Source organism: Microtus ochrogaster, chromosome 1, assembly GCF_000317375.1.
Source record: "Microtus ochrogaster isolate Prairie Vole_2 chromosome 1, MicOch1.0, whole genome shotgun sequence".
NCBI classification, from domain to species: domain Eukaryota; kingdom Metazoa; phylum Chordata; class Mammalia; order Rodentia; family Cricetidae; genus Microtus; species Microtus ochrogaster.
In genome coordinates, this window is record NC_022009.1 from 19710720 (window position 1) to 19737819 (window position 27100).

Genomic DNA, 27100 nt, shown 5'->3' on the forward strand with positions numbered 1-27100 from the left:
ATATGTCTTGTCTCTCCTCTGTATGTGTGCACACAGATCTTATATGTCTTGTCTCTCTTCTGAATGTGTGCACACAGATCTCATATGTCTTGTCTCTCTTCTGAATGTGTGCACACAGATCTTTATTTCGCAGGTTTTCTAAATGCCTCATTAGTCTGTGATACCTAAATTTAGTAAACAGCACCTTACATAGTGAGGAAGTTATGATTTTAGAAGCCCCAAGCAAGCAAGCAAAAAAGACGTCTTATGTTAAAGATGGATAGTTAAAAAGGAAAGCTTGCTTAAAAATTCTTTTGAAGTCTTGATGTCAGTTGTAAGTGATATGCCTGTCATTCTGTTACCCTTAGCCTAACACTACTGGATTGTACCTGCACTGGCTGGAATACCTGTACATCACTGCACACTAGATAAATCTCAGGGACCACACAACCACCTGATTATCATACTGGAGAAGTAAAACCCACTAGCTTGCCTTCCTTAACTTAGTCCCTTGCAGGCTCATGCCATCTGAAACAGTGCTCTTAAGACCCACTGTCTGAGGTGTGTGAGGAGCTGCTTGGAGCCCTCTTGGTGCCACAGGCCTTTATCTGTGTGCTGGGAGCTGTGACCTTTATGATTATTTAATGAGGGCCTTGTTTGTCCACCAGTAGATGCCAGCTGCTCTGCCGCCTTTTCATCTCTGCTGTCCACTGTTTGTGGTTTGTCTTTGGCCTTAACTTAAGGTAACGCTCATAATAAAATTATATAACTTGAAGATAAAAAGTGTCTTTTTGGAAAAACTGGAACTTTGTGAAGTATTATTTGTAGAACAGAACTATTATGAAGTCAGTAGTTACTTTCCAGAAAGATTAAAAATAGAGATTTTAATGTAGAACTTACTATGTCAAACACATTATACATGTGTTTGCATACACATTATACTTTATATATATATAAATATATATATATATAATGTTTATATATTTTATATAATGGCTATACTTTAACCATTAGATTAAGCTAAGCTATTATCTTGCCCATTACTTTCTCTCCCAAAGTGCCTAATTTCCCTGGACTTAATACTTGTTTCAAATTAGAATTCTGAGTGTTTCTGAACACGCTTTCCTTAAAACATAGTATGTATATTCTAGTATTCTAATATAATGCAGCAGTCAAGCAGGGAGCCGAGCTCAGTTCATAGAGTGCTTGCTCTGCAAGCTTGAGGACTTCATTTGGAGCCCCAGTGCTCAAGCTGGGAGTGCAACTCCACCAGTGGAGGACGACCACAGAGAAATGAACCCCTGAGCCCTGCGGCCAGTCCATCTATCAGTGAACTCCAGTTCAGTGAGACACCCTGTCTTGAAAAATAAAGTGGAATGTGACTAAGAAAGTGTGTACCAGCACACACACACACACACACACACACACACACACACACACACACCACACACCCTTCTAGTGTGTAATCCATAAAGTAGAAAAAGTTTCAGCCAACTACTTTGCAGTGATTTTGTGTATGTTTGGTTCAGGTGTTTGCCCTAGAAAACAGTATAGTGAATCACACTTGTATCAAGGTGGATGAACCCTGAGACTGTATGCTAGTGTGGCTGTGCAGCAGCTTTACTGCAGTGCTAAGCAGCACACTGTGTTTGCACTTTGACCCACTTCAGGAGAAGTGCAGCTTACATGGTGTCTGCTTCTGTCCCTGGAAGGTTTGGGACTGACTGTGGGTGGGACTCAGGCGCCTGAACCACAGAATGGAAGGATAGATGAGCACTTTTGTAATCTGAGTGTTTCTCACCTGACACTGTTGCCAGTATGTAAGGTTCTCCTTAAATTTCTTAAGGAAAATTCATTTTCAGTCTTTCTGTGATTAGTATCTTTTCAAAAAGTGATTTTCTGGTTGTCTTTAAACCCTCACATTTCAATGGGTTTGTTTAAAGAACATTTACACTGTTGTTAGTAGTATTTGGGGTATGAGGACTGACATTATTTAGATGAGCTTTGAACTTTGACAATTCAAAATTAAGTACTCTTTCATTTGTTTGTTAACATTTCCATTGAATTTATTTGACACAGATGTTGGTTATTTCCCTTCTGTCCAGTTAATACAGTCAGCCATTTTACCCTTAATGTAGACTGTGGTGGGTTAGGATGGAACTGACCTATTTTATTGACTATGAAGATGGAATTGGTGTGTGATCTATGACATTGAAATGGGCATATGACTTTCCTTAATGTTAAGATGTTAAGATAGGTAATCTTGGCTAAATCTTTTATATTCAGCATACCTTAATATCCTATCAGGAAACGGAGACATTGAACTAACAGGCCTTCAGGGATTCTATTTTTGTGCGGAAATTTCAGAAGGAAACAAGCACCACCCAGAACTTTGTAATTCTCCAAATGGGTGACTGGTCTCTGTGTCTGTGCTTCTCTCCCTCTCTGTCCCTCCCTATGTCTCTCTCTGTGTTTATATCAGTTTCTATTTTTCTCTCTCTGCTTATATCTCCTCTCCATCCCTCGTGTGTGTCTTTGTTTCAGAGTGGCCTTTTCTGTTCAGAAGATTATTTGGGGTATTTGTTTTTATAGTGAATATTAGGTTTGTTAAAGATACAAATCAACTAAGAATCTTAAAATGTCCTTTTCTCTGAACATTTTAACCTTCACTTTCCAGAGGTTTACTTTTTGTATCTTGTTGTACCTTAAGATCTCTTTAATTTAAATTGAATTTATAAATTGAACATCTTAAAGTACTTACATGATAAATCTTACAAAATTATCTACATCTGTATTAATTTAAGAAAATAGGTGTTTAAACAAAATCACAAGGCTAAACCAGTTATTTAGAACATTTTAAATTAGATTCAGCAATTTAACTTTTCAATTATATTAATATGTGTTTTTTTTAAAAAGATTTATTATTTTATGTGTGAGTGCTCTATCTGCATGCATACCTTTATGCCAGACAACATGTGGTTGCTGGGAATTGAACTCAGGACCTCTGGAAGAGCAGCCAGTGCTCTTAACCTCTGAGCCATTTCTCCAGTCCTATGTAGAGTTTCTTAATCCAAGTATTTCAGAAGCCAAATGTACAACTGTTATTCCCATCCCAACACAAAAACTGGAGTGAGGCTGTGGCCTTTGTCTCCTTTCCTAATTCTCAGGCCACTTCAACAAAACCTACACCACATATTTCTGTTGTGAAGCTTCGGCTTATCAAGGAAGGCTTTTCCTGTTTCACCGTTTCAGTCTGGGGCTTCCTAAGCTTGTTTGGGGTTCTGCATGGCAGTGGCTGAGGTTAAATCTGATGATAACCCATGAGGTTATCCTGCACAAATCCAGGATGCTTGATAAGTTTATGCTCTTTGACAGTGGTGACTGAAGCTATGCCTTCCAAGTGGGCCTGGCCCCAAGCCTGCAGCCCTGGTTTTCGGGTTTCAGGTTATTTTATTCTTATATAGAATGGGTCTCCAAGTCTTCAGAATAGGTGACTTATTTCTCTTTACCCTTGATTGCCTTATTATTTTCTAAGTTCTGTTCTTTTTAAAATAAAACAAATCTATTTTATGTGTATCAGTGTTTTGCCTGTATGTGCATGCCTGGCCTGGCGTTCATGGAGGCCAGAGCCATCAGATGGTCTGGGGCTAGAGCTATGGATGGCTGTGAGCCTCCATGTGGGTCTGGGAACGTCTGCAAGAGCAACAGGTTCTCTTAATTGCCGCAGCCATCTCTCACAGAGACATCAACAGGGACTGCTCACATATACAGGGTTATGCAATATCTTAGCTGTTCGGTTTGGATTATAAGTGCCGCTCCCCCACTCCGCCGCCCCCAGACTGCATCAGCACTCTGCAGTAGCAATGTAGTGTGGGCCACACAGGTAATTTTAAATTTTGTAGTAGATATAGTATTAAAACAAGTGAAATTATTTCAGTAATTTTTAGCTAAGTATAATTCAACTTTTCCTACCTGCACTCAGTTTAAGAATTGACATATCATACCTTTTTCACACTTAGTCCTAACTGAGCCACATTTCAGGTGTTCAGTAGCCACATGAGTGGCCTCTGTTTTGGGTAGTAGAGTCTTTACCTTTGCAACTTAGTATTATAATTGTTTTGTGTATAACTTCATTATTTTAGGTACAGATTTCTAGAATAAGTAAAATATAAAGTATTCTAAAACACATATATTTCCTTTCTCTTAAAGGCCCTTCCTTCTTCCATGATTATAGTAGCAGTTTATTGTCCCGTGGTAGCTGCTGTTTTCATCGTTCTGAAGATGGTCAACTATCGACTACACAGAGCACTTGATGCTGGAGAGGTTGTAGATAGGCGTACAAATGAGTTCCCAGATCAACGAGCCAAAGCCGAACAAGGCAACTGTTCAACAAGGAGGAAAGACAGCAATGGTCCAAGGTAAGAGAGGAGTATGCCTGCGCCTGCCTTCTAGATCTAAGTGATGATGTGTGTTCTGTGTCCTTGTAGATGGGATGGTGTGTGCACAGCTGTATGTTTGCTCTCTGGTCCCTGTGAGCTTAAGGTTTTTAAGCAGCATTAGTCTACCACTGTAGATAGTGACAAGCGCAAGTTACACGTAGAACAGAAGAATGTAACTAGCATGTTTGGAGGATCATCAGTACTCATGGCCTCATCACTGAACAGCTTACAACAGTAATGCTTCTGCATAACGGTCACACCAAAGACCAAGACACAGGAAACACAACTGAAGGAAAGTTACGCATTGTTTATAAATCTCAGCATCACAACAATTTACACATACAGAAGCCAGACAAGCCGGCACATAACTATAATCCTAGCAGATGGAGACAGGAAGATCATGTGTTCCAGGCCTCCCTAGTCTTATTCTGCCCCAGGAAAAAGAAAGAAAAAAATGCCCATAATTAAAATGTATACATAGCTTAAGAAAATTTTATATTGTATTTGATATAATCTGTATTTTCCACTTAATCTGTTGTAAATATTTTTCAGTCTTACATTCTTATAAGTACCTCTGTTGCTTAGTTACATTGTAGCATGTTTCCTTGGCGCCACCAGGGCTTTCTGTTTTTGACAGAGGGATCTAATTTATCTATATTGTCAAAAATTTCTTGAGATCTTACAAAGTAGTGCATACCACTAATGTGAATCTAATAAACAGTTCCTGTGTGGACAGGATGTATGTAAGTTGATTTGGTGCTTAAAGCAATTCTGTGAGGTAAATACTGCCAGTCCTCCCTAAATGACAGCTGTGGAACTGAGGTAAGACCACCCAATAACCTGAGCGCTCAGATGGAGTCTGCTTCTAAATGACAGCTGTGGAACTGAGGTAAGACCACCCAATAACCTGAGCACTCAGATGGAGTCTGCTTCTAACCACGCAGCATAGTAGGAGTGATTTCAGGTTGTACTGTAAGGACAGTACAGTAGCAGAGGTCGCATCCACCCAGGCACCCATCTCTGTATGCCTCCTGCTATCGAAAGGCTTACTTCCTGCCTTTCCCTCAACCATTCTGCAGCCACCTCATCTGTTTACTGAGCAAGCATTTTACTCTTCTAAAAATTTTGCTCATTTTGGTGATCACAAACTGCCAGTATTTTCCTTAGCTTCTTAAAGTTGGGGACCTTGATTTTTCCTATAGACTATTTTCAGCTCTTACATCAGTGTTTGGCACTGATAGTTACTCACTGATTGATTGCAAATATTTGAAGTAGTAAAAGTGCTTTTTCTAAGATATTTCTAATGACATACACTGCCTTATACAGATGTATTGTAATTTAACTTCTATTTTTTTTTTAGATAAATTATTATTATTTTGCTTATTGTATGTCTGTGCACATGTACATGCCTGGTGCCTTTGGAGGCCAGAAAGAACTGGAGTCAGAAACCGTTGTCAGCTGCCCTGTGGTGCTGGGAACCAAGTTCAGCTTCTCTGCAAGAGCAACCTATGCCCTTGTCCGCGGAGCCATCACTCTAACCCCGTCTTTGTAGCTATTTTAATATTTCAAATTTAAATTTTATTGTGAAAAAGATCACAGTGGCACTCATCTTAAATTATTGTATTTTAATCTTAATTTAACAGAAGTGTAATTATTGAAAAGGCTACATGTTTCTAAGTTCTCAAATGTCACTAAGTTCCCAAGTTTTGTTTTGTTTTGTTTTTGTCATTTTAACCACTATAACCAATAGTTTTTGGCCTCATTTATTTTCTTTTAGTAACACTGAGTATTTAGTATTCTGACAAAAATGTCATTATTGAAGTTTTAGATTACTAATGGGTTAGAAGTTTTTCATGTGTTACTTCTGTTTGTATTAATCTGCTGTCTATTTGCTATTTGTAGTACTGCTTTTTCAATGTTGGGATTTATTAACAATATTTTAAAATAGACTTTAAGCATGAGGAATGCAAAAAACAAAAACCAGGCCCATGGGAAGGAAGGAAGATATACCCTAGAGCATGAGTGTGGGCTCCTCTAAGAGAGGGTTGCTGTCAGTGATATTGCCATTAATTTGATGAAGATATATATTTATGGTGTTAGTCCTCTGTGGTCTGCGTCAGATAGTTCCTGCAGCTTTAGCATTTGCCTGTTTGTATGCCACAGTTTATAGTATGTGCCGATTCATGTTTATTAGTTTTTCCTTTACTACCAAGTTCTGTAAGAATGTCTCCCCAGTTATATAAATATTTACTCTGATTTCTTTCTTACTTATATTTTTTTGATTTTGCTCTTAAATTGTATTCAGTTAGAAAACATCCTAATGTAGTTTAGATTTGTTTGTCCCATCCATTAAATAATAAATCCATTAAATAAAAATATTTTCTTTCCCAGCAAGTTGAAATGCCTTTTTTCCTTGCTGTTGTTTTCATCTCACGTAGTGACTCCCCAGCCTGGCTGCCTGGAAGCCCAGAAGCTCACGTCCTCTGTCTCCAGAGTGGTGTAGCATTCGCCCATCTCCACCACTCGGCCTTCTTTGCATAGTGTAGATCCGTAGTGACTTAAAACCTAATGCAATGTATGTGAGCTGTGCAGGTAATTGCAGTGTTTAGGACCAATAAGAAGAACATTCATACATGTTTAGTGTAGATGTTAATGTTTTTCTTTTTCTGAATACTTTTGATCCACACACAGCTGTTTAAATCCCTGGGTTCACAGCTTGCAGATGTGGAGGCCAAGTTTATCTCTGCCAGGTTCTGTGCTCTGTTTTCTGCCTCTTTTCTTTTTTCCGTGTCTGTGTGTGTGTGTCTGTGTATGTATATGTGTACACATATATATGTATGTATATAATTGCAATCCTATAACAGGTTCACTGTTTAGTACTATGAGTCCTCCTTAGTGGTTTCCACCCCTCAGTATTACTTGGCCATTCTCATTGCTTATTTAACTTTTCTGGTGAGATGTGTACTTGCTTATTCTCCCCAAAATTTTTCATTGGAATTTTGATGATTGTATTAAATTTGAAGAAACTAAATCTTTCAAATAGGTAATTTTCAAGAATGTAGTAGAGATTTTACTTATTTTTATCTATTTATTTTATAAAATTTTATAAACTTAAAAAAGAGTTGTGCATATTTCTTTAGCTTATTACTTCCATATAAAAGGAAGATGGCCCGAGGGCCTTTAGCTCAACACATGAAGTGTGCATTCTGGAAACAGAACGTTTGAAGCCACACTCCCACAGGTTAGCAGCAGAGCGCAGACTGCACTAATCTGGGGTTTGCATTATTTCTAATCTTGTGGTCTTGGCAAAGTTACCTGAGCTTGTCAGGTGATGAGGCCAGTGGAAGTCCCATTCCGTAAGCTCATTATAAAGAATAAGCGAGTTAGTCTGTGTGCAGCACCAGGAATTGCCCTGGCACAGGGAACTGCTCTGTGATTGCTCTGGTTATGCGTAGTATGTGTTAGTGCTTCTGTTGAGTTTCCTTTTTTCTTTTTCTTTCTTTCTTTTTTTTTCAAGACAGCTGTAGTTGTCCTGATCTTGTAGACCAGGCTGGCCTCAAACTCACAGAGATCTGTCTGCCTCTGCCTCCCGAGTGCTGGGATTAAAGGCGTGCACCACCACCTCCCAGCTTTATGTTTACATTTTCTTTATTTTAAAGAACTTATTGTGAAAATATGTATGTCAAACAGTGTACCAAATATAAGGATAATTGAGAGACATAATTTAATATTCAGGTCAGTATGCAATCCCTCATCACACAGCTTAGGACAGAGCATTGTACAGCTGTGGAGAAGCTCCTGCATCATTTCCCATTTCATTCATGTGGTCAGTACTGAACATTTGCTGGACTTTTTGGTTTCATGCCATGATCCTTATGGATGTCCTAAATGTATTTATTATTTATTTTGTGTACTTTGGGCTCTGCCATATTTCTCTCTGAGGGGCATTTTTTTGCACAGGAAGTTTACTTATGTTAATGTTTGTAACTTTTATTTATTCACGTTCACCAGCAAACAATCTATAATCTAGGGAGAGATTATGGCCTAGTCATTCCACTAGTGGCCATTCAGATTATTTCCAACTTTCTCCTCTGATAATATTATTGAATATATTCTGGTGCACTTATGCAAGCTGGTTCTTAGGGCATCTCTGAGTTCATCTTATTAGGTAATTCCAAGCTGTTTGCCAAAATGATTTCTGTCTATTAGTTTTCAAAGTCCTTATTGTTCCCTATCCACATTAACATTTGGTAATGGTGAAAATTTAACTTTTAGCCAGACACAGTGGCTCACACCTGCAGTCCCAGCACCTGGGAGGTTGGGGCAGGATTACTGTGACTCTGAGATCAACTTGCCTGCAGAGGGAAACCTTATCTCAAAAGACAAGCAGCACTATGCCATTCAGCAGTCTAACTGTGCTTCACTGTGACTCCAGTTGGGCCCTGATTGCTGCTGAGGTTGAACATGACGTTGGCAGCAGTTAGCTTCCTTTTCTTTCCTTTGCCCATTTGTGACGTGGGAAGCTGTCTTTCTTGTTGATTTGTTGTTTGTTTATTTATGCCATTGTTTTATTACTTATGTATGTTAAGCATCTCTGAGTTTGCATTTTTCTTTCCTTTAGTTTTCTTAGGGTTGTTAATACTTTCGTTGTTGGCTTGAGATTGGCTCTCAAGTCATACAGGCCAGCCTTGAACTGAAATAGTTGAAGATGGCCTTCAACTCTTGATTCTTTTGCCTCCAACTCAAGGTGTTGGCTTATAGACTAGTACTATGACACTTGGCTCAGTTACCATGCTTCTTAAAGATGATGTGTCTTTTGGATATTGTTGGTCTAGGAATTGAATCCAGGACCTGGGGAATACAGGCAGATTCTCTACCAGCTGAACTGTATCTCTAATCCTTTCTTGGATTTAATAAAACAAAACTTGGCCTTTTTAGTAAGTGACGTTTTTCTGTCTTCTAAAAGTATTCCCTGTAGAGTCATCTGATATTCTTTGTTTTTTAAAACTTTGTTATTTTATTTTTGCATTTGAATTTTATATGAAATTACTTTAGTCAGTAGTGTCATGTAAGGGGTCAGTGTTGTTTGAGTGACTCTTGGCTGGCAGCCACTGTGTTCTCTCTGTTAGAATGAACTCTGCACACAGTGGTGTGTTCCCGGCTGTCCTTTCTGCTGTGCTGCTCCAGTTGTCTGTGCCTCAGTCTCCTCGTTACAGAAACTCTGTGCCCAGCTCTTGGTAGCCTCGTTCCTGCTCAGGAGTACTGTAGTCATTTTGGTTGGGCTTTGATCTTTGATACAGACAAAGATCTTTGGCTTTTTTATTGGAATTGCTTTGAAAATATAGATTCTCTTTTTGAGTGTATTTATCTGTAGTATTAAACTTTTCTCTATTTTATTTTTCAAAATTCCATTTATCATTTCTCCATTAAAAATAATTTATTTTTGTTTTCTACCTGAAAAATTTTAAAATTTTGCTGTCTTTTTCTCTCTCAAATGTAGCAGTTTTTGTTGTATCTAGAAATCTTATTAAACTTGCCTGTCAATGATGCACTTCGTGTAATTTCTTGATTTCCTGTGTGATGATATTTTATTTTTACCTTTGTGATTAGAGCAGCAGTGAGCATGGCTGAGCAAGGATCTGTGAAGTAGACTGTTGAGTCCTTTGGGTGTAGCCAAGGAACTGTGTAGTTGGGCCATAGGGTAGATTTAGGTTTAGTTTTTTGAGGATCTTTTTAAAACTTGCCTGTTGAGATTTCTGCTGTAGGCTTTTGTTTTTACATCTCCTCTTCACTCTCCCATGTGTCTCACATTCTGTTCTGAGGGACGGAACAATCAGGACTCCATAGAGTCCTGCAGGCCACCGTGCTTGGTTCCTTAGGGCAGTAGTTTATTGCATGAGTAAGTAACTCTTGGAGCCATTTGGATTTTCAGTGCCTTCTCTTATGTGATACAGTAGTTCAAAAACCCTTAAATCTTTACCTTAAAGAGTTAGACTCTTTAATGCCTGTATTGTATATTTAAAGTATGAGTAGAAATTAATCATTGAATTTAAAGATTTGGATGCTAGTATTCTGGAGACTTGTATTTTCTGTTTCTATAAACCAAACCTCCATTTAATCTTTTTGTTTGTTTGTTTTGTTTTGATTTGGTTTTTGTGAGACAGGGTTTCTCTGTGGTTTTGGAGCCTGTCCTGGTACTAGCTCTTGTAGACCAGGCTGGCCTCGAACTCACATGGCCTGCCTCTGCCTTCCTAGTGCTGGGATTAAAGGCGTGCACCACCACCGCCCAGCCATTTAACCTTTATGAAACTGGATTTTAGGCTAAGATCTACTCTGCTTAGAGACTTTTTTTTTAAAATCTACTTCTATTTTTATAAGCATCATTAGAATCTGGATTACAATTGTAAAGTTAGCATTATAAGGGTGTTATAATGTTTCTGACCAAAGCCTGAGCATCAGCAGTTGATATGATAGTAATGATCCGAAACCTAGTTTGTGATGGCTCCCCTGTAATTCATGGTAGACTTCTGCTTCTCTGCCTTTCCTTGTAGCTGGTTTGTGTTTTGTTTTGTTAACAGATGGGGAAATTAAGGCATAAAGGTAGAGGTTCCCTGAATTTGACATTGCTTGCTGCAGTGAACCCCTTTACCTCTGTAAGAATTGTAAACTGCTGAACTCTACAGGTGTGTGTTGAGCACACCTTGCTACACCTGGCCAGTCTCACTCCTGAGGAACACTGTACCTCACCGGTCTGTGTGTCAGACTGTATTCAAGCCACAATTTAGGGTTGTGGAGAAGAGAGAATGATAGTTATTTCATTAGAGGATGTTTAAAATTAAGGAGGCATTCTTTCTTTGCCTTTTAGCGTTGTCCTTTTGTTTCTTGAACGTTTCCTTTCTCACCCTCACATTGACTAGGGACCAGTGTTTGGTCTGGGTCATTGCTTTTCATCTGGGAGTAATGCTGGCCCTGGGTGTCTGGCAATTCTAGGAGACTCTCCAGTTTTCACAACAGGGTATGCTGCTGGCATCAGTTGTGGGAGGGTAAGGACCAGAACGGCTGCTAGTCATTGTGCACAGCCAGTCCCTCACAGCCATGACTTACGGGCCCAGTGTCGACAGGGATGGCGTGAAGAAGCCTGCCCTAAGTAATAGTGAATAGTTGGCAGTTGGGGACAGAAGAACCTCAGTGTCTGTTGTTGAATGACAGGACAGTTTATTAGAAAGTGTGTGTGGCTTTATATTTTATAGACCTGGTGTTCAAACACACATGCACCAAGTGTATAGCAAATAAAGAGCAGATTTGTCCACATACTGTAACTTCCTATGTCACCAGGTTAGCTTGTTCACTTGGAGATCTTCTGCTAGAGTTTACCTCTGTAATATTTTACTTTTTCATATGTAAAACAAGGATAGAATCATTTACAAATTTTAGGGAGGATTTCATCAGGAACTAAAAAAATAATTATTTCTGAAACTGGGATAGACTCATTTACATTATGACTGCTTGGATTTTTTAAAATCAGAAATGGTATATGAAAGTGAGTGAGATAGTTTTGCCTCTGGCTGAAGAAGCAAATATCTGTCCATACAGTGGAGTGTTGTTTGGCCACAAATATAAATGAAGTTTTGCATGTTACAATGTTACGTCAAGAGGAGGAAGCCATCCTATTTCTGTTGATATGAAATGCCCAGGTGGGCACATCTGCAGATCAGAAAGTAGGTCAGTGTTTGCCTAGTGCAGGAGAATGGAAAAGACAGAGAGAAGCAAGAGGTGTTTGCTTATGAGGTGATGAATGATGATGGTTTCATAACTTTATGAATGTCTAGAAATACTGAGTTATAAAGTTGAAGTGGATGGGTTCTGTGGTATGTGATGAAGGTACTATATGTACACATACATGTATAGACATACAAAACAAGAGGAAAGCTTCCATCCTTCCTCTGGTAATGAGTGTTTATTTTCTTAGTCTTCATTTTGCCCTGCATCTTTTGGTTGCTGTGGGTCTGACTGAGAGGGTGCATTTTAATGACATTACTGGGCGTTTCTGTGATGAGAGTCACTACATTATATACTCTTAAGTTCTTGGTGTAGACTTTAGAGCTGGTATGAGTTAATACAGAACAGCTAACAACCTGGAACACATATATTCCCTCTCCTCACACAGGAGTTAGTGTACTGAATTAGCCGTGAACTTGGTATCTAGTTCCTAGGATGCTGTATTTATGTAGATGTATAACAGATTAGAAAGTTCTTAGTGGCCTAAACTCCTTAAGCAAACCAGGAACACTGCCTTTAGTAAGAGAAGGAACATAAAGCAGACTGCTGCTCTAGTAATACTTGTAAAGATGCGTTGCCAAGTGAGTTCCCTTCTGATGGCAGAGATGCCATCCAGACACTTAAGGGCTCTTTTGTCTCCCAATACTAGAGAATCTGCCTGTGGGGGCGTCTTCAGGTGTCTCACCTCATGACGCTGCTTCCCATTTTGGTATCCAGATTCTGATCTTTCACGCAGTTGCTGCTGCTGCTGCTTGTTTTTAACTTGAGAGAGAGGACCTCACCATGGAGCTCTAGCTGGCCTGGAATTTGATATGTGAACCATGTGACTCAGATAGGCCTGCTGCTGCTCCCTGAGTGCTGGGAATAAAAGGTGACCACCTCCATTCTGGCCTCAGTGTCTGCAATAGCTCCAGCTTTTAAAGTCATAGCTTCAAGACTACCAGGTACGTGGACCAGAGAGATGGCTCAGCAGCTGAGAACACTCGCTGTTCTTCCAGAAGACCTGAGTCTGGTTCCTAGCACCCAAGTGGCAGCTCACCATCACCTGTAACTCCAGTTCCAGGTGATACAGTGCCCTTCTCCTGTCTCTCCGGACACCAGGTGCACACATGGTGCACAGACATACACACAGGTACATTCACACACATAAAATGAAGACTAAAATAAAAATGGGCAGGCACAGAGAAATATATTTCAACTATGGGACTTTTCTGGCCTGACCCATACTAGTTTGAACTGGACTAATGTGCCTTCTCTAGAACTAGTTCGGTGGCCACAACTGGGCTGTTTCTATCGCCTTTGGTGGGTAGAGCTCATGTGTTGGAGTCAATGTAATCTAAACCTTGTGAGAGTTTGGGGTGAGGAAATTAGAGCACTAGAAAAACGTTTTGATCACCAAAATTTTTTGGCTACCCAGGGATTAGCTACTGGCTGGCAGGGTTTTAAACTTGAACAAGTAAACAGCTTCCAATAAAAACAGGTTGCTTTAGGAGTTGTGTTCTTGAGGAAACATAGACCATGTTAAGATTTTGAAATTTGTTAGTTTTTTCACCTAAGTTTTGCTATTATTTCTAATTAGTATATTGGGTATCATCAGCTCTTTGAGTCTAATACCTTACTCTTTGATTTTCTAAGACCTGCTGTTAACCACTTTTTATCATTGGAATTCTAGCTCAGCAAACAAATCTTTGTTTTTTATTTTGTTTTGGTTTTAGGTTTTTTGTTTGTTTTTGTTTTTTTGCTGTAGAGTCTCTCTGTCCTGAAACTGTTCTGAAACTCACTCTGTAGACCAGGCTGGCCTCTAATTCACAGACATCTGCCTGCCTCTGTCTCCAAAGTGCTGGATCAAAGGTGTACGCCACTATACAGGCAACAAACATAAATTTAAATGCACAGGCTTCTAGTTCTTTACAGCAACTAGATCCCAGGTACTTTCACTTTACTTACAAAACACAGCTGAGCAGTTCACCCAGGATGAGTCTTCCCTGGTGTGTCTGTCTGTGTTACATAGTCACATGTGTCTCTGAGACATCAGCTCACGTGTTATCTGATTGTTTTCAGTTGGCCTCTTTGGCTTGCTCTTGGGAAACAAAAGGCAGTAACTTCTTTTGCAAGAGTGGTTTTATGGCATGTGTCATCAATTATTTACTTTCTATAATTAAGGCCAGTTTCTTCTCACTGAGCCTTATGTGGACAGCTTGAGATAGGAATTGTGAGTTCCTCCAAACAGGTTCTTAGATAGTTCCAACTTTCAGATTTGCAAACTGGTCCTCATTCTTTGTTTTACTCTTTGAGGAAAAAAACAAAACAAAGAAAAAAACAGGACCCCTGTCAGGCCCAGTGGAGCATGCCTTAATAGCACTTGGGAGACAGGAGAAGGTAGATCTCTTTGAGTTTGAGGTCAGCCTGGTTTACAGAATAGGTTTTAGGGCAGATAGAATTAGTAGAGACCCTGCTGCAAAAACCAACAAGAGAATAAGAAACAGAACCTCTTGGTTTTACAGAGAACAAGATGGAACCCCAAACAAAGGAGGTTCATAGTTAATGACAGTTGTTCTCTTTCTCGTGCAGTGATCCCGGTGGAGGGATTGAGATGTCAGAATTCATTCGAGAGGCCACACCTCCAGTTGGTTGCAGTTCAAGAAATTCTTATGCTGGTCTGGACCCAAGCAACCAGGTAGGAACGTGTTGCTGTGTTGTGCCCGGTTCCCTTCTCCTGGCGGGGGGGGGGGGGGCTGCTGGTTGTTCTCCTACTTGGAGCCATCAGTTCATGGCTCGCTCTCTGAGGATCATTTTTGATTGATGTTTACTATTTGTTTTTACCATCTTTATTTTTATTTTTTAATTTGATTTGTATGGTGTTTTGCACCATGAATGTACCTGTCGAGACATGAGGAGCACATCAGATCCCTTGATGGTTGTGTGCCACAGAGTGGTGCTGGGTACCAAACTCAGGTCTCATGGAAGAGCAAAGGACCTTCCTGAACCATCCCTCTGCTCCCCATTTGGAATTTCTTCGTCTTTGTGGTTTTGTTTGTTTTCGAGACAGGATTTCTCCATAGCTTTGGAGTCTGTCCTGGAACTCCCTCTGTAGATCAGATTGGCCTTGAACTCAGAGATTGCCTGTCTCTGCCTCCCAAGTGCTGGGATTAAAGGCTTGCGCCAACACCACCAGGCAACTAATTGTTCTTCCTTACTAGCTTTTTCACAGCACTAATTAATATGTGTTTGCTGAATGTGTACCACATGCTCTGCTGTATTTACTTTTGATGAAGCAGCTGTAAATGCTGTAGGACTCTAGCTCACCTGCTCCATCTTCCCTACCTTTCCTTGTCCATATTGGAAACAGAGATGTCTGCGTGGCTAAAAAATAAAAATGACATACCCCAAATCTCAGTCTTGTAAATGCTAATGGTAAAGTGAGAAGTAGAATGTAAGTCTGCTTCTGACAGTTGTAATGTATTTCTGTTGGGTAACTTTTATTCTTGGAATGTAACTCTGAAAGTGTTTCCGTAGACAAGGGGGTAGCCTGTTGCATGTCTGACCTCAGCTCTGCTCGTCTGCTCTCACTTGTTCTGAGCGGGTGCTGCTCCAGGCCAGGCCTTTCCCGCCTGCTTTCTCAGCAGATTACTGGAGTGAAGCGGGAACTTTTCACAGAAGAACTTTACCCCATTGTGGGGTTTCGGGGTCACTGTGTCAGTCCTTCTATCATGAAAGGGAGGCAGCCAATTTCCATCAGGGGTTAGCAGAGTACTCACTTCCTCATCTCACTCCAGGGCCCTTCTTGTCAGTTCATAGCTCGTGATTGAAATGCTCTTTCCCCCCATGTCCTACTTAACTGTCTGGAAACCGTCCCCAGATCCTCAGTGTTTTCAGACTGTGGTGTTGGCCCTTTTTGCACACGACACTTATATTTATTACACTTAGTTCTCCGTGTGTGATGTGTGGCAAGTTGGAAGCCTGCAGAGTAGACTTCTCACTGCTCTGTAGTGTGCTGCCCCGTGCTCAGCCCACTCTCAGTTCGTGGTTGCTAATTACCTTCCTGTGTAGATAATCAAGTTCTACAGATGGAATTGAGCTCAGCCTCTGTCTTAGCGGTAGCCAGCCTGGTTCTCTGGATGCTCGCTCACAGTCTTCACTATGATGCCGAACACTAAGCAGCATGGTGAGATTACCACAAACTGAACCAGAATCTTCAATACATGTGCTCAGTTGTGCTCCAAGTTTAAGTGAGTTCTTAGTAATGGTTTTTATTGTGAAACCGTTGCTCATGGTAGAACAAAGAGAGTGTTAAGTTCTTTTCATCATCTATGGAATGGGGAAATTTGGTATTTTTTAAAAAATGCGGAAAACGACTATTGAGACAAAAAGGCAGATTTCCGTGAGAACGATTGGTACTTTGAAGTTACAGGTTGTACAACATTTGGAGTAAAGCCCTGCTACCCAGCTTCTTGTTCTTTTGGTTGTCTTATGCTTTCCTCAGCTTCTGTGTATAGAGTAAATAAGTGAATCCTTAATCACTGTGACTGTGTATTCTGTGTTAGCCCTGGCCCTCCTACAGGTGCAGGCACCGGCAGGTTAGCCCTGGGAGTTAGCCTATGTTCCCACTAGTGTTTGGAGAATCAGTCTTTTTTTTTTTTTTCTCCGTTTATTTATTAAAGATTTCTGTCTCTTCCCTGCTACCTCCTCCCATTTCCCTCCCCCTCCCCCAATCAAGTCCCCCTCCCTCGTCAGCCCAAAGAGCAATCAGGGTTCCCTGCCCAGTGGGAAGTCCAAGGACCACCCACCTCCATCCAGGTCTAGTAAGGTGAGCATCCAAACTGCCTAGGCTCCCACAAAGCCAGTATGTGCAGTAGGATCAAAAACCCACTGCCATTGTTCTTGAGTTCTCAGTAGTCCTCATTGTCCGCTATGTGGAGAACCAGTCTTAATCTTTATTTATTTATATTTATTTAAAAAGATTTTTAGGACAGGACTGGACATAGCAGGGGCCAGTCACCTTTGGATACCTGCCCTTGGTGTCCTTTCTGTTGATCTGTCTCTAACTGTCTTCTGGAGTATAATTGAAGCATTTATACATCTAAACACATACTGCAGACAATTATGTTTTTCTTAAATTGTAATTCTTACATTATAATGAGAAAATATTTTAAGCTATTTTTTTTACTTGGTGTTTTAGACTTTATAATGTGTAATGTTTTCGACATAATTATTTTTATTTTAGATTAGTTAAAGTGAAGAAGTTAATTTAGGGTATTAGTCGATCCATGGTTGCTACCAATATATACAGATGCACTTTTTCTTGTTTGTTGTGTAACTTTCCTACACGCCGTCATGGTTGTTTATGTGACTATACCCAGTGGGACCATGTCCGTGTGGAGTTAGCACATCTTCTTCCCTTTGGCTCCTAACTGCTTCTTCCCATCTTTGCTGTTCTCTGTCTTAGTCATTTCCCTCACTCCCCCTGGCCTGGGTATGAGTCTGGAGGCTGCTGGATGCTGACTGGCACTGTCTCTGTTCTGTAGGTTGTCCTGGGCTCTGGGGAGAGTACAGCAGCTCCTCTCTGCTGTTGGAGACTGAGGGAGTAGTGGGACAGGGCAGAGGACATGGAGCAACATCTGGACAAAGTGGGGAGCTTAGCCAAGAAGGAGAACGGGCACATTTGAGAATTGCGAGCAGATAGCTAAAACTTGATTTAAAAAGTTTATTTTCTAAGTTTAAATTTTCAGAAGGATACACATTAAATGATGTTTGAATATACTTGTTTAAAAATTCGATCTGGGAAGTGACTATGTGTTCATATTTCTGGTAGACAAAAATAATATTTTTATATAAATTGCCTAAACTGAACTGTTAAGCATTTAAGAATGGAGCTTTGTTTTGCAGTAAAAAAAATTAGGGGCTTATTTATGAATATTATTTGTTTTTAATTTTGGAAATAGGTTCTCACTATAAAGCCAGGCTGACCTCAAACTTGAAATCTTCCCCTTTCAGCCTCCCTTGTGCTAGAATTATGGGCTGGTGACATCATGCCTTGTGACAGTTTCCCTTCAGGGCAGTACAGTGCCTTATGATGTATTTAAAGCAGGAGTTGAGAAAGCCTGAGAGGATCAGGTTTAACAAACAGCCCCAAAATATTACAAAACTTAATGTGCGTGGTGTGTGTGTGCATTTGGGGTATGTGTGTGCCCAGGCACCTGTGTGTGTCCATGCAAGGGCTGGCCAATGAATCCTAGAGATGTACTTTCTCCACCTATCTGGTGACGGGCTTGCAGAGCTCCCACTGTTGACACGGGTGCTGGGGATCCAGAGTCTGATCCTCCTGCTTGCACGGCACTTTGCCAGCAGTGTTCTCTCTAGCCCTGCAGAGCTTGCTTTTTATTGGTAGCATTGATTTTACTAGTTTTGCCTGTGTGTGTGTGTATTTTTTAGTTGCCTTTTCACTGACCAGTTACTTACACATCGTAGCACACATCTCCAGTGTCTAGCTCACCAAGTCTCTACTGTTGACAGCAATCAGTGGCCTTTCAGGTTAGCTCAGCCCCTCCTGCTCTCCCAGAAGTCTATGTATCACCTCTGCTCCAACTTTATTTCTTGTATTCTGCTGTTACAGTGACTTCATGAAAGGAACAGGTGTGGGCAAAGTAAGGAAGGCATTGTATGAGTTAAGTTGTGTTTACAGTGCTGAATGTGCAAAACTCAGAATCCATTGAAAACAGATTTACTGGGAGAGTTCTAACGCTTGTTGATTTAGTTGACAAAATCATGCTATATTTTGTTCTCTTACTGTGTGTGTGGAATTGATGATATTTGTTTATATTGTTTTTATGGTTGTGTAAATAATGTGTAGAGCATTTAGGGAAATGTCAGGTCATCTTGAATATAAACTTTAAAGACACATCAGTTACATTTAAGTTTTCTAATTACGGTTTGTGCTAAGAATTCATTTTTTTGTATGATGGTTAGATTTTTATTATTTTTAAATGTTCTAACTGGCTATAAAAAGTATTTTATGTCTAGGAACCAAGAATAGTAAAATTTTCTGTTGCTCTCTGTGTATGTTAGTATATTTTACCCCTCAAACTTTGTGGTTATGTTCTCTAAGAAGTCTTAAGTTTATTTCCCACAGACTCAGTGTGTGGCTTTGCTTTGGTTTATAATACAAGCATGCCATGATATAATGTCAAAAATGGTCATAACTGTGTGGTGCAGTTTGCCTGAGTGGCAGATGTTTGGCTGCAGAGACTCCATCAGTCCTGAGCACACAGGGGGCTCATCCACGTGTACCGCAACAAGCAGTTGTGCGCCTCTGCTAGTGCGTGTGCAACAGGTGTCTCTAAGTATTGGTAAAGCAAATGACAGCATACCAGAGAAGATAGCTTTAAGTCTTGATGCTTTGGACTGGTGATGTGTTAATTGGTCTTACTTCCTTTTTGTCTTGCTTTTAGATTGGATCCGGATCCTCTCGACTTGGAACAGCAGCAACTATTAAAGGTAGACACAGTCTAACTGAGCATTGACTGACCATTCATCTTCTCTCATCGTGTAATAAAGACAATATTCTCGAAATAACGTAACATTACACTGCCTGATTTAAATTATATTATTCTTTCACTATCTAAATATCACAGAAATATTTGAACATTTGTATTGTATATAAGTTTTGATCTATAAGAAACTTTTTTGGTATAACCGGACATGCTTTCCTAAGTATGTGTACAACTTGTGAAAAATTAATTTGCTATGAAATTTTTAAATGTGAGCAGAATTGAAACATTAAAGGAGAAAACACTCCCTTTCTGTACATCTCTCTAAACTAAATTCACAATTTTGCTCCACAGCGCTGTAGCTGCTAACCTCCCTCGGGGAGGGATTTCCTTCATTTCAGGGTTCTCACAAGGTGTTTGGCGTTTCTATTTAGAATCTGTTTTATTTTGTTTTTTTGTTTTTCAAGACAAGCTTTCTCTGTGTAGCCTTTGCTGTGCTGAAACTCACTCTGTACACCAGGCTGGCCTCGAACTCACAGAGGTCTGCCTGCTTTGCCCCCCAGGTGCTGGGATTAAAGGTGTGCGCCACCCCTCCCCCCAATCTGTTTTTAAAGAGGCTAACACAGTCTGCCATCTTGCTTGCATTCTGTGGTAATAGTTACGTGGCCCCTGGCACTCGGCGTGCCGTGCTTTCGCCACATAGTGTCTCCTGTTGTGCAGGAGCTGCTGTGGCTGGTAGGTCTCCCTCTCCGTGGCTGTTCTCTGCCGTCCTTTTCTTTAGTGTCATGTCCTCTTGTGTTTCTCTTATCTTTGTAGGAGACACAGACACTGCCAAGACATCTGATGACATAAGCTTAAGTCTGGGCCAGAGCTCCAGTCTCTGTAAAGAAGGAAGTGAAGAACAAGGTAAGAGTGTCCTTCATGGTGACATCAGACCTTGTAATGTGTGGCGAATTTAAGAAATACCTTCCTTTTTTTTTTTTTTTTTTTTTTAAACTGCTCTGTCTGCACGTATGCCTGACTGCCAGAAGAAGACACCAGATCTCATTACAGATGGCTGTGAGCCACCATGTGGGTGCTGGGAATTGAACTCAACCTCTGGAAGAGCCGCTAATGCCCTGAATGGCTGAGCTGTCTCTCCAGATGCCCCTTCCTCACATTTAACAGAAGCGTTTGTTTATTCATTTTCTACACAGTCTTGCTCTAGAGCGCTGGCTGACCTGTAACTCATCTTATAGCTCAGATTGGCTCAGTCTTAGGTGACCCTCCTGCCTCTGCCTTCTGGGTGCTGAAATTACAGGCAGCAGCCATCATATCTGTCTCTAATATGGTTATTTTTAGGAAACAATAAAATAAAATAATTTACTAGAATAGTAGTCATGCAGCATTTTAAGTGTTTTTACCATACAGAGTTAAGTTAGACTACGCAGAGAAAGAAATTTATGAACATGTGCCCCAGTGTATGAGATGATGGGTGAGAATCTGCTGTTCGTTAGGTGCCCGTTAACTTGATGCCTTACCCAATTCCATTTCTTTTTTCTCTTCTTTTGGAGACAGGCTCTTAATGTGTAGCATTGACTGGCCTGGAACTCTCTGTGTAGACAAGGGTGACCTCACGGAGATCCGCCTGCCTCTCCCTCCTGTGTGCTGGATTATAGGTGTGCCTTTCTCCTACCCCACCTTCACTAAACTTCAGCTCTTGCAGGTGTAGTCTGTTGCTGGTGCTTGGAAGTTTATCACCTTTCTTTCTCCTCTCTGGAATTGTAATATCTTGTCATTGTTAATTTGCCCCCCACCCCAAGGCCTCTGAACATACTGCATGGTATGAATTTCTTTTTCTTTTAAGTTCAAGGTGAATCAGTTACTTTGCATAGTGCTATATCCATTTCTATAATCCATACCATGATAATGTCCTGGCAACAAGGTCATATAATCTTAAGAGGACTGAGCCTGTCTGCATTTCGGAGTCATATGCCTCATTATCCTTCATATATCTGAAAAACACTAAGCAAGGGTTTTGTTTTGTTTAATGATAATCTGGCAGGTTGAGATTTATACACATACAACTCTATCATTGTAGCCAGGTACAGAGTAACATAGATAAAATGTCTGGCATTCACTTGGCACAGACTGTTGTCTAGGTTGGAGGTTCACATGCTTGTTTTGCAAAGGCCTAGGTAGCTTTGCAGGTCATTTGCTCTGCGATTGTACAGGGAAGGATGCCTAAACCATTTCAAAGTGATTGGGCATGGCTGTGCCACACGGACACTTCCTTTACAAACATGGCCAGGCTTTGTTCCATGGTCCTGTTGGTGTCAGCGTTGGGGTTAGTTCTCTGTGTATGCATTTACTCATTTGTTCCTTTTTACTTTACAGAGTGTCATATTATGACTTGAGGAGTTACAGGAAACTTACCCACCGTCACAGCTAAATTCTAATTACTATATTACTTTAAAGTAGTTCTTTAAAAATATTTGTGTGCGTGCATGTGTGTGTGCACCCATGGAGGCTGGAAGAAGGCCTTGTATTCCCCAGAACTGTTTGTTTGTGAGTCCCCTGACGTAGGGGGAACTGAACTCAGGTCCTTTGCAAGACTAGCCAGCACTGTTAATGGAGCAGCCCTCTCTCTAGTCCCTTAAGTACTTTTATAACTTGCTTTGTTCATGCAACATACCAGTTTCAATGTACATTTAGCAGATATTTTCATGTTGTTATTATGTGCACAGCACTGTTTAAAATATTGGGAATAGTCAGTGAACAGAGAGCAGTTTGTGCCCTCTTCTGGCTCCCATGTTCCCAGTATGGAATTGCATTCCTGTGAGTCTATTATAAGAGCACGTGGATGGAGAATGGAAGTGGTGTGCTTGGGGGAAAGGTTATCTTAAGATACCTACAGCAGAGACCTAATGAAAGGGAAACCGAGGTAACAAGCCCCTTCTATGCAAGGGGAAGAGTAAGTGCAGGAGATGTAAAATAGGAACATGCCTGTTGGCTTTGAAAAGCAGTGTGGCTGGCATAGGATGTGTGTGGGGCTAGGACTTTGTAAAGTCTGAGAGGCCAGTTGGTTTTTTTGGTATTTTATTTTTTTGTTCTTTTTAATTGTTTTTATTGAGCTATATATTTTCTCTGCTCCCTCCTTCCTCCTGCATCCCCTTCTACCGTCTCCTATGGTCTCATGCTCCAATTTACTCAGGAGATCTTGTCTTTTTCTATTTCCCATGTAGATAAGGCCATGTCTGTCTGTCTTAGGGTCCTCATTGTTGTCTAGATCTCTGGGATTGTGATTTGTAGGGTAATTTTCTTTGCTTTATGTTTAAAAACCACTTATGAATGACTATATGTGATAGTTGTCTTTCTGTGTCTGGGTTTCTCACTCAGAATAATGTTTTCTAGCTCCATCCATTTGCCTGCAAATTTCCAGCTGTTGTTATTTTTTTCTGCTGTGTAGTACTCCATTGTGTAAATGCACCACATTTTCCTTATTCATTCTTTGGTCGAGGAACATTTAGGTTGTTTCCAGGTTCTGGCTATGACAAACAGTGCAGCTATGAACATAGTTGAGCACATGTCCTTGTGACACGATTGAGCATCCTTTGGATATATACCCAAAAGTGGTATTACTGGGTCTTAAGGAAGGTTGTTTCCTAATTTTCTGAGAAATCGCCACACTAACATCCAAAGGGGCTGTACCAGCTTGCATTCCCACCAGCAATGCAGAAGTGGTCCCTTTACCCCACAATCTCTCCAGCATAAGTTGTCATCAGTGTTTTTAATCTTGGCCATTCTTACAGGTGTAAGATGCAATCTCAGAGTTGTTTTGATTTGCATTTCTCTAATGGCTAAGGATGTTGAGTATTTCCTTAATTGTCTTTCAGCCATTTTAGATTCCTCTGTTGAGAGTTCTCTGTTTAGGTCTGTACTCTATTTTTTTATTGCATTATTTGTTCTTTTGATGACCAATTTCTTGAGTCCTTTGTATATTTTGGAGATCAGATCTCTGTCTGATGTAGGGTTAGTGAAGATCTTTTCCCATTCTGTAGGCTGTCGTTTTGTCTTGTTAACCATAACCTTTGCTTTACAGAAGCTTTTCAGTTTCAGGAGGTCCCATTGATTAATTGTTTCTCTCAGTGTCTGTGCTACTGGGGTTATATTTAGGAAGTGGCCAATGCGTTCAAGTGTACTTCCCACTTTCTCTTCTATGAGCTTCAGTGTGACTGTCTTTATGTTGAGGTCTTTGATTCATTTGGACTTAAGTTTTGTGCATGGTGATAGATATGAATCTATTTTCATTCTTCTACATGTTGATATCCAGTTATGCCAGCATCACCTGTTAAATATGCTTTCTTTTTTCCATTTGATATTTTTTGCTTCTTTGTCAAAAATCAGGTGATCGAAGATGTGTGGATTGATATCCGAGTCTTTGATTTGGTTCCATTGGTCCTCCTATCTGTTTTTTATGTCAATACCAGGCTGTTTTCAGTACTGTAGCTCTGTAGTAGAGTTTGAAGTTAGGGATTGTGATGCCTTCAGAAGTTCTTTATTGTACAGGATTGTTTTGGCTATCCCATGTTTTTTTGCTTTTTCATATGAAGTTGAGTATTGTTCTTTTGAGGTCTGTGCATTTTGATGGGCATTGCTTTATCTATAGATTGCTTTTGGTAAGATTGCCATTTTTACTATGTTAATTCTTCCTACCTAAGAGCATGGGAGATCTTTCCATTTTCTGGTGTCTTCTTCAATTTCTTTCTTTAAAGATTTCAAGTTATTTTCATACAAGTCTTCCATTTGTTTGGTTAGAGTTACTCCAAGATATTTTATGCTATTTGTGGCTATTATGAAGGGTGATGTTTCTCTGATTTCTTCCCCAGGCCCTTTATCATCTGTGTACAGGAGGGATACTGATTTTTTTTTTTTCAGTTAATCTTGCGTCCTGCTACCTTACTGAAAGTGTTTATGAGTTGTAGAAGTTTCCTGGTAGAATTTTTGGGGTTGCTTATGTAAGCTATCATCTCATCAGCAAATAGTGAGAGTTGGACTTCTTCTTTTTCAATCCCCTTGATCTTCTTTTGTTGTCTTATTGCTCTAGCTAGGACCTCAAGAACTATATTGAATAGATATGGAGAGAGTGGACAGCCTTGTCTTGGTCCTGATTTCAGTGGGATTGCTGGGAGTTTCTCTCCATTTAGTTTGATGTTGGCTGTTGGATTGTTGTATATTGCTGTTATTATGTTTAGGTATGTTCCTTTGTATCCCTGCTCTCTCTAAGACCTTTATTATGAAGGGATGTTGTGTTTTGTTGAAAGCTTTTTCAGCATCTAATGAGATGATCATATGGTTTTTATTTTTCAGTTTGTTTATATGGTGGATTACATTGACAGATTTTCGTATGTTGAACCCTCCCTGCATCTGTGGGATGAAGCTGACGTGGTCATGGTGGATGATGGTTCTGATGTGTTCTTGGATTTGATTTGCCAGTATTTTATGTAGTATTTTTACATCAATGTTCATGAGTGAGATTGGTCTGTAATTTTCATTCTTAGTAATGTCTTTCTGTGGTTTGGGTATCAGGGTCATTGTAGTCTCATAAAGAGTTTGGCAATGTTCCTTCTGTTTCTATGGTGTGGAACAATTTGAGAGTATTGGTATTCGTTCTTCTTTGAAAATCTTGTAGAATTCTGAGCTGAAACCATCTGGTCCTGGGCTTTTTTTTGGTTGGGAGACTTTTGATGACTGTTTCTGTTTCTTTAGCAGTTATAGGTGATGACCAATTTCTTGAGTTCTTTGTGTATTTTGGAGATCAGCCCTGGGAGGTCGTTTTTACAGATACCTGTTTTAATTTTTAGAAAGATGAACTGCTACAGTGGCTCTGATCAAAGGGATAAATGCTGAAATTGAGAGGTCATTGTAAGGGTTAAGGCAGTAAGAAGTTGCCTGGCCCCATATTTCCCCCACACCCTTGTGTGTGTATGTGTACTAATAAGATGCTGTGTTGGTGGATTTTAGTGTTCTTCTATAAGATTTTATAATAGTCATGAGTGATTTATTTCAGACAGTTTTGCGTTGAACAGCAGGGAAGATGGGGTGTTCCTTAACTGAAAGGGGTGTTTAGTTTCAAAGACAGGATAGCATGGAGGGTAGGATGTGAGTTCAGTTTGTGATTCTTTGGGACCTCAAAATAGCCATGAGGAGGAAGAAGTCAGATTAGATGTTTGGATTGAACATCTAGAAGTTGTCATTGTATAAATACAACTAACCAGTCAGCACATAAAATATGGAGTTAGAGCTGGGCATGGTGGGTCTCACCTGTAACTTTCAACTGTAAGGTGAAACACAAGGTTTGCCTTAATTCAGAGCCAATCTGGGTCAGTAGAGTGAGTTTCAAGCCAGCCTCCACTATAGAATGAGGCTCTTTCTAAAAACAAAAACAACAACAATAAAAGAAAAAAAAGGTGCAAAGCAAAACCAGTACAAAAGCACACAGTGAGCTGGATTCTTCTGAAGACTCCTACAGGGATTTCATGGTCCTGGCTGTGGTTTGTCACCACCTAGTGGCGGTTGCTTAACCGGCTGTAATACTATTTAGGACTGGCTTGGCTTTAGGTGTTTAATTGGTTAGCATTTGGTTGACAAGTTGACACTCATTTTGTCCTAAGGTTTCAGATTATTACTAGAACCAAGAATGTGGAGTGCACCTGATTCTTCCCTTCCAAGGAGGAGTTCCTGACTATTTCCCTGCTCCTCTCTTTCATGTCTTCCTTGTCCAAGATCAGAATTATAGCTCACCCCCATCCCATTCAGGCCTGACAGAATATGGAGAAAATAGTCCTAGATGTTTCTGAACGTTTATCCTGATTCTGGGAAATTGAAAGAGATCTACAAGGAGGAAGTATAGGTCGGAAGCTGAAAAGTCTCGGGGCTGTGACCGGAGCCAATAGACTTGCAGCCATTTAGACTAAATAGAAACAGCTTGTGGTCCAAAGAACTCTGAGCCTGCTAGATGCCAGCATGATAGAGAAAGTTTGATCTTTTGCCAGTTCTGTTTCTGAATGAAGAGATTTGAGGATGGGGCTTGGCCATTGAAAGCATTGAAGATACTGCTTACCCTATAAGGAAGTTTCATGCCTTAGTATTAGAACCTGTTGAAACTGGGCTGTCACTGGTGGTGGAATGCTCGTCTAGTCTGTGTGTGTTAAGGTCATTGGCTCAGTCTCCAGCCTACTAAACAGAAAACAACCTGAGAATTAGAGAAGAAAAATAAACCACCGTGACTTTTAATTACTCTTCCAATAAATTCTTGCAAAGGAGGAGAGAACCAAGCCAGTAGCTAGCATGAGAAGTGAAAGATAAGGGTTGGAGTATAGATTTTAAGAGAAATAATAGCATCTTTGTGTCATTGGTAGAGATGGCCCAAGAGAG

General features: G+C 40.2%; 1 protein-coding gene across 5 annotated transcripts in view; it reads left to right on the plus strand.

The window, feature by feature from the left end:
• The window catches only part of Pcnx1 (pecanex 1), a 149830-nt gene that overhangs the window by 30681 nt on the left and 92049 nt on the right, over nt 1-27100 (plus strand). For all 5 annotated transcript variants that reach the window (XM_005343300.1, XM_013345956.2, XM_026779907.1 and 2 more), the window contains exons 2-5: nt 4189-4397; nt 14769-14874; nt 19646-19691; nt 20501-20590. In XM_005343300.1, the coding sequence (XP_005343357.1) occupies nt 4189-4397; nt 14769-14874; nt 19646-19691; nt 20501-20590 (451 nt within the window). The remainder of the gene's footprint in view (nt 1-4188; nt 4398-14768; nt 14875-19645; nt 19692-20500; nt 20591-27100) is intronic.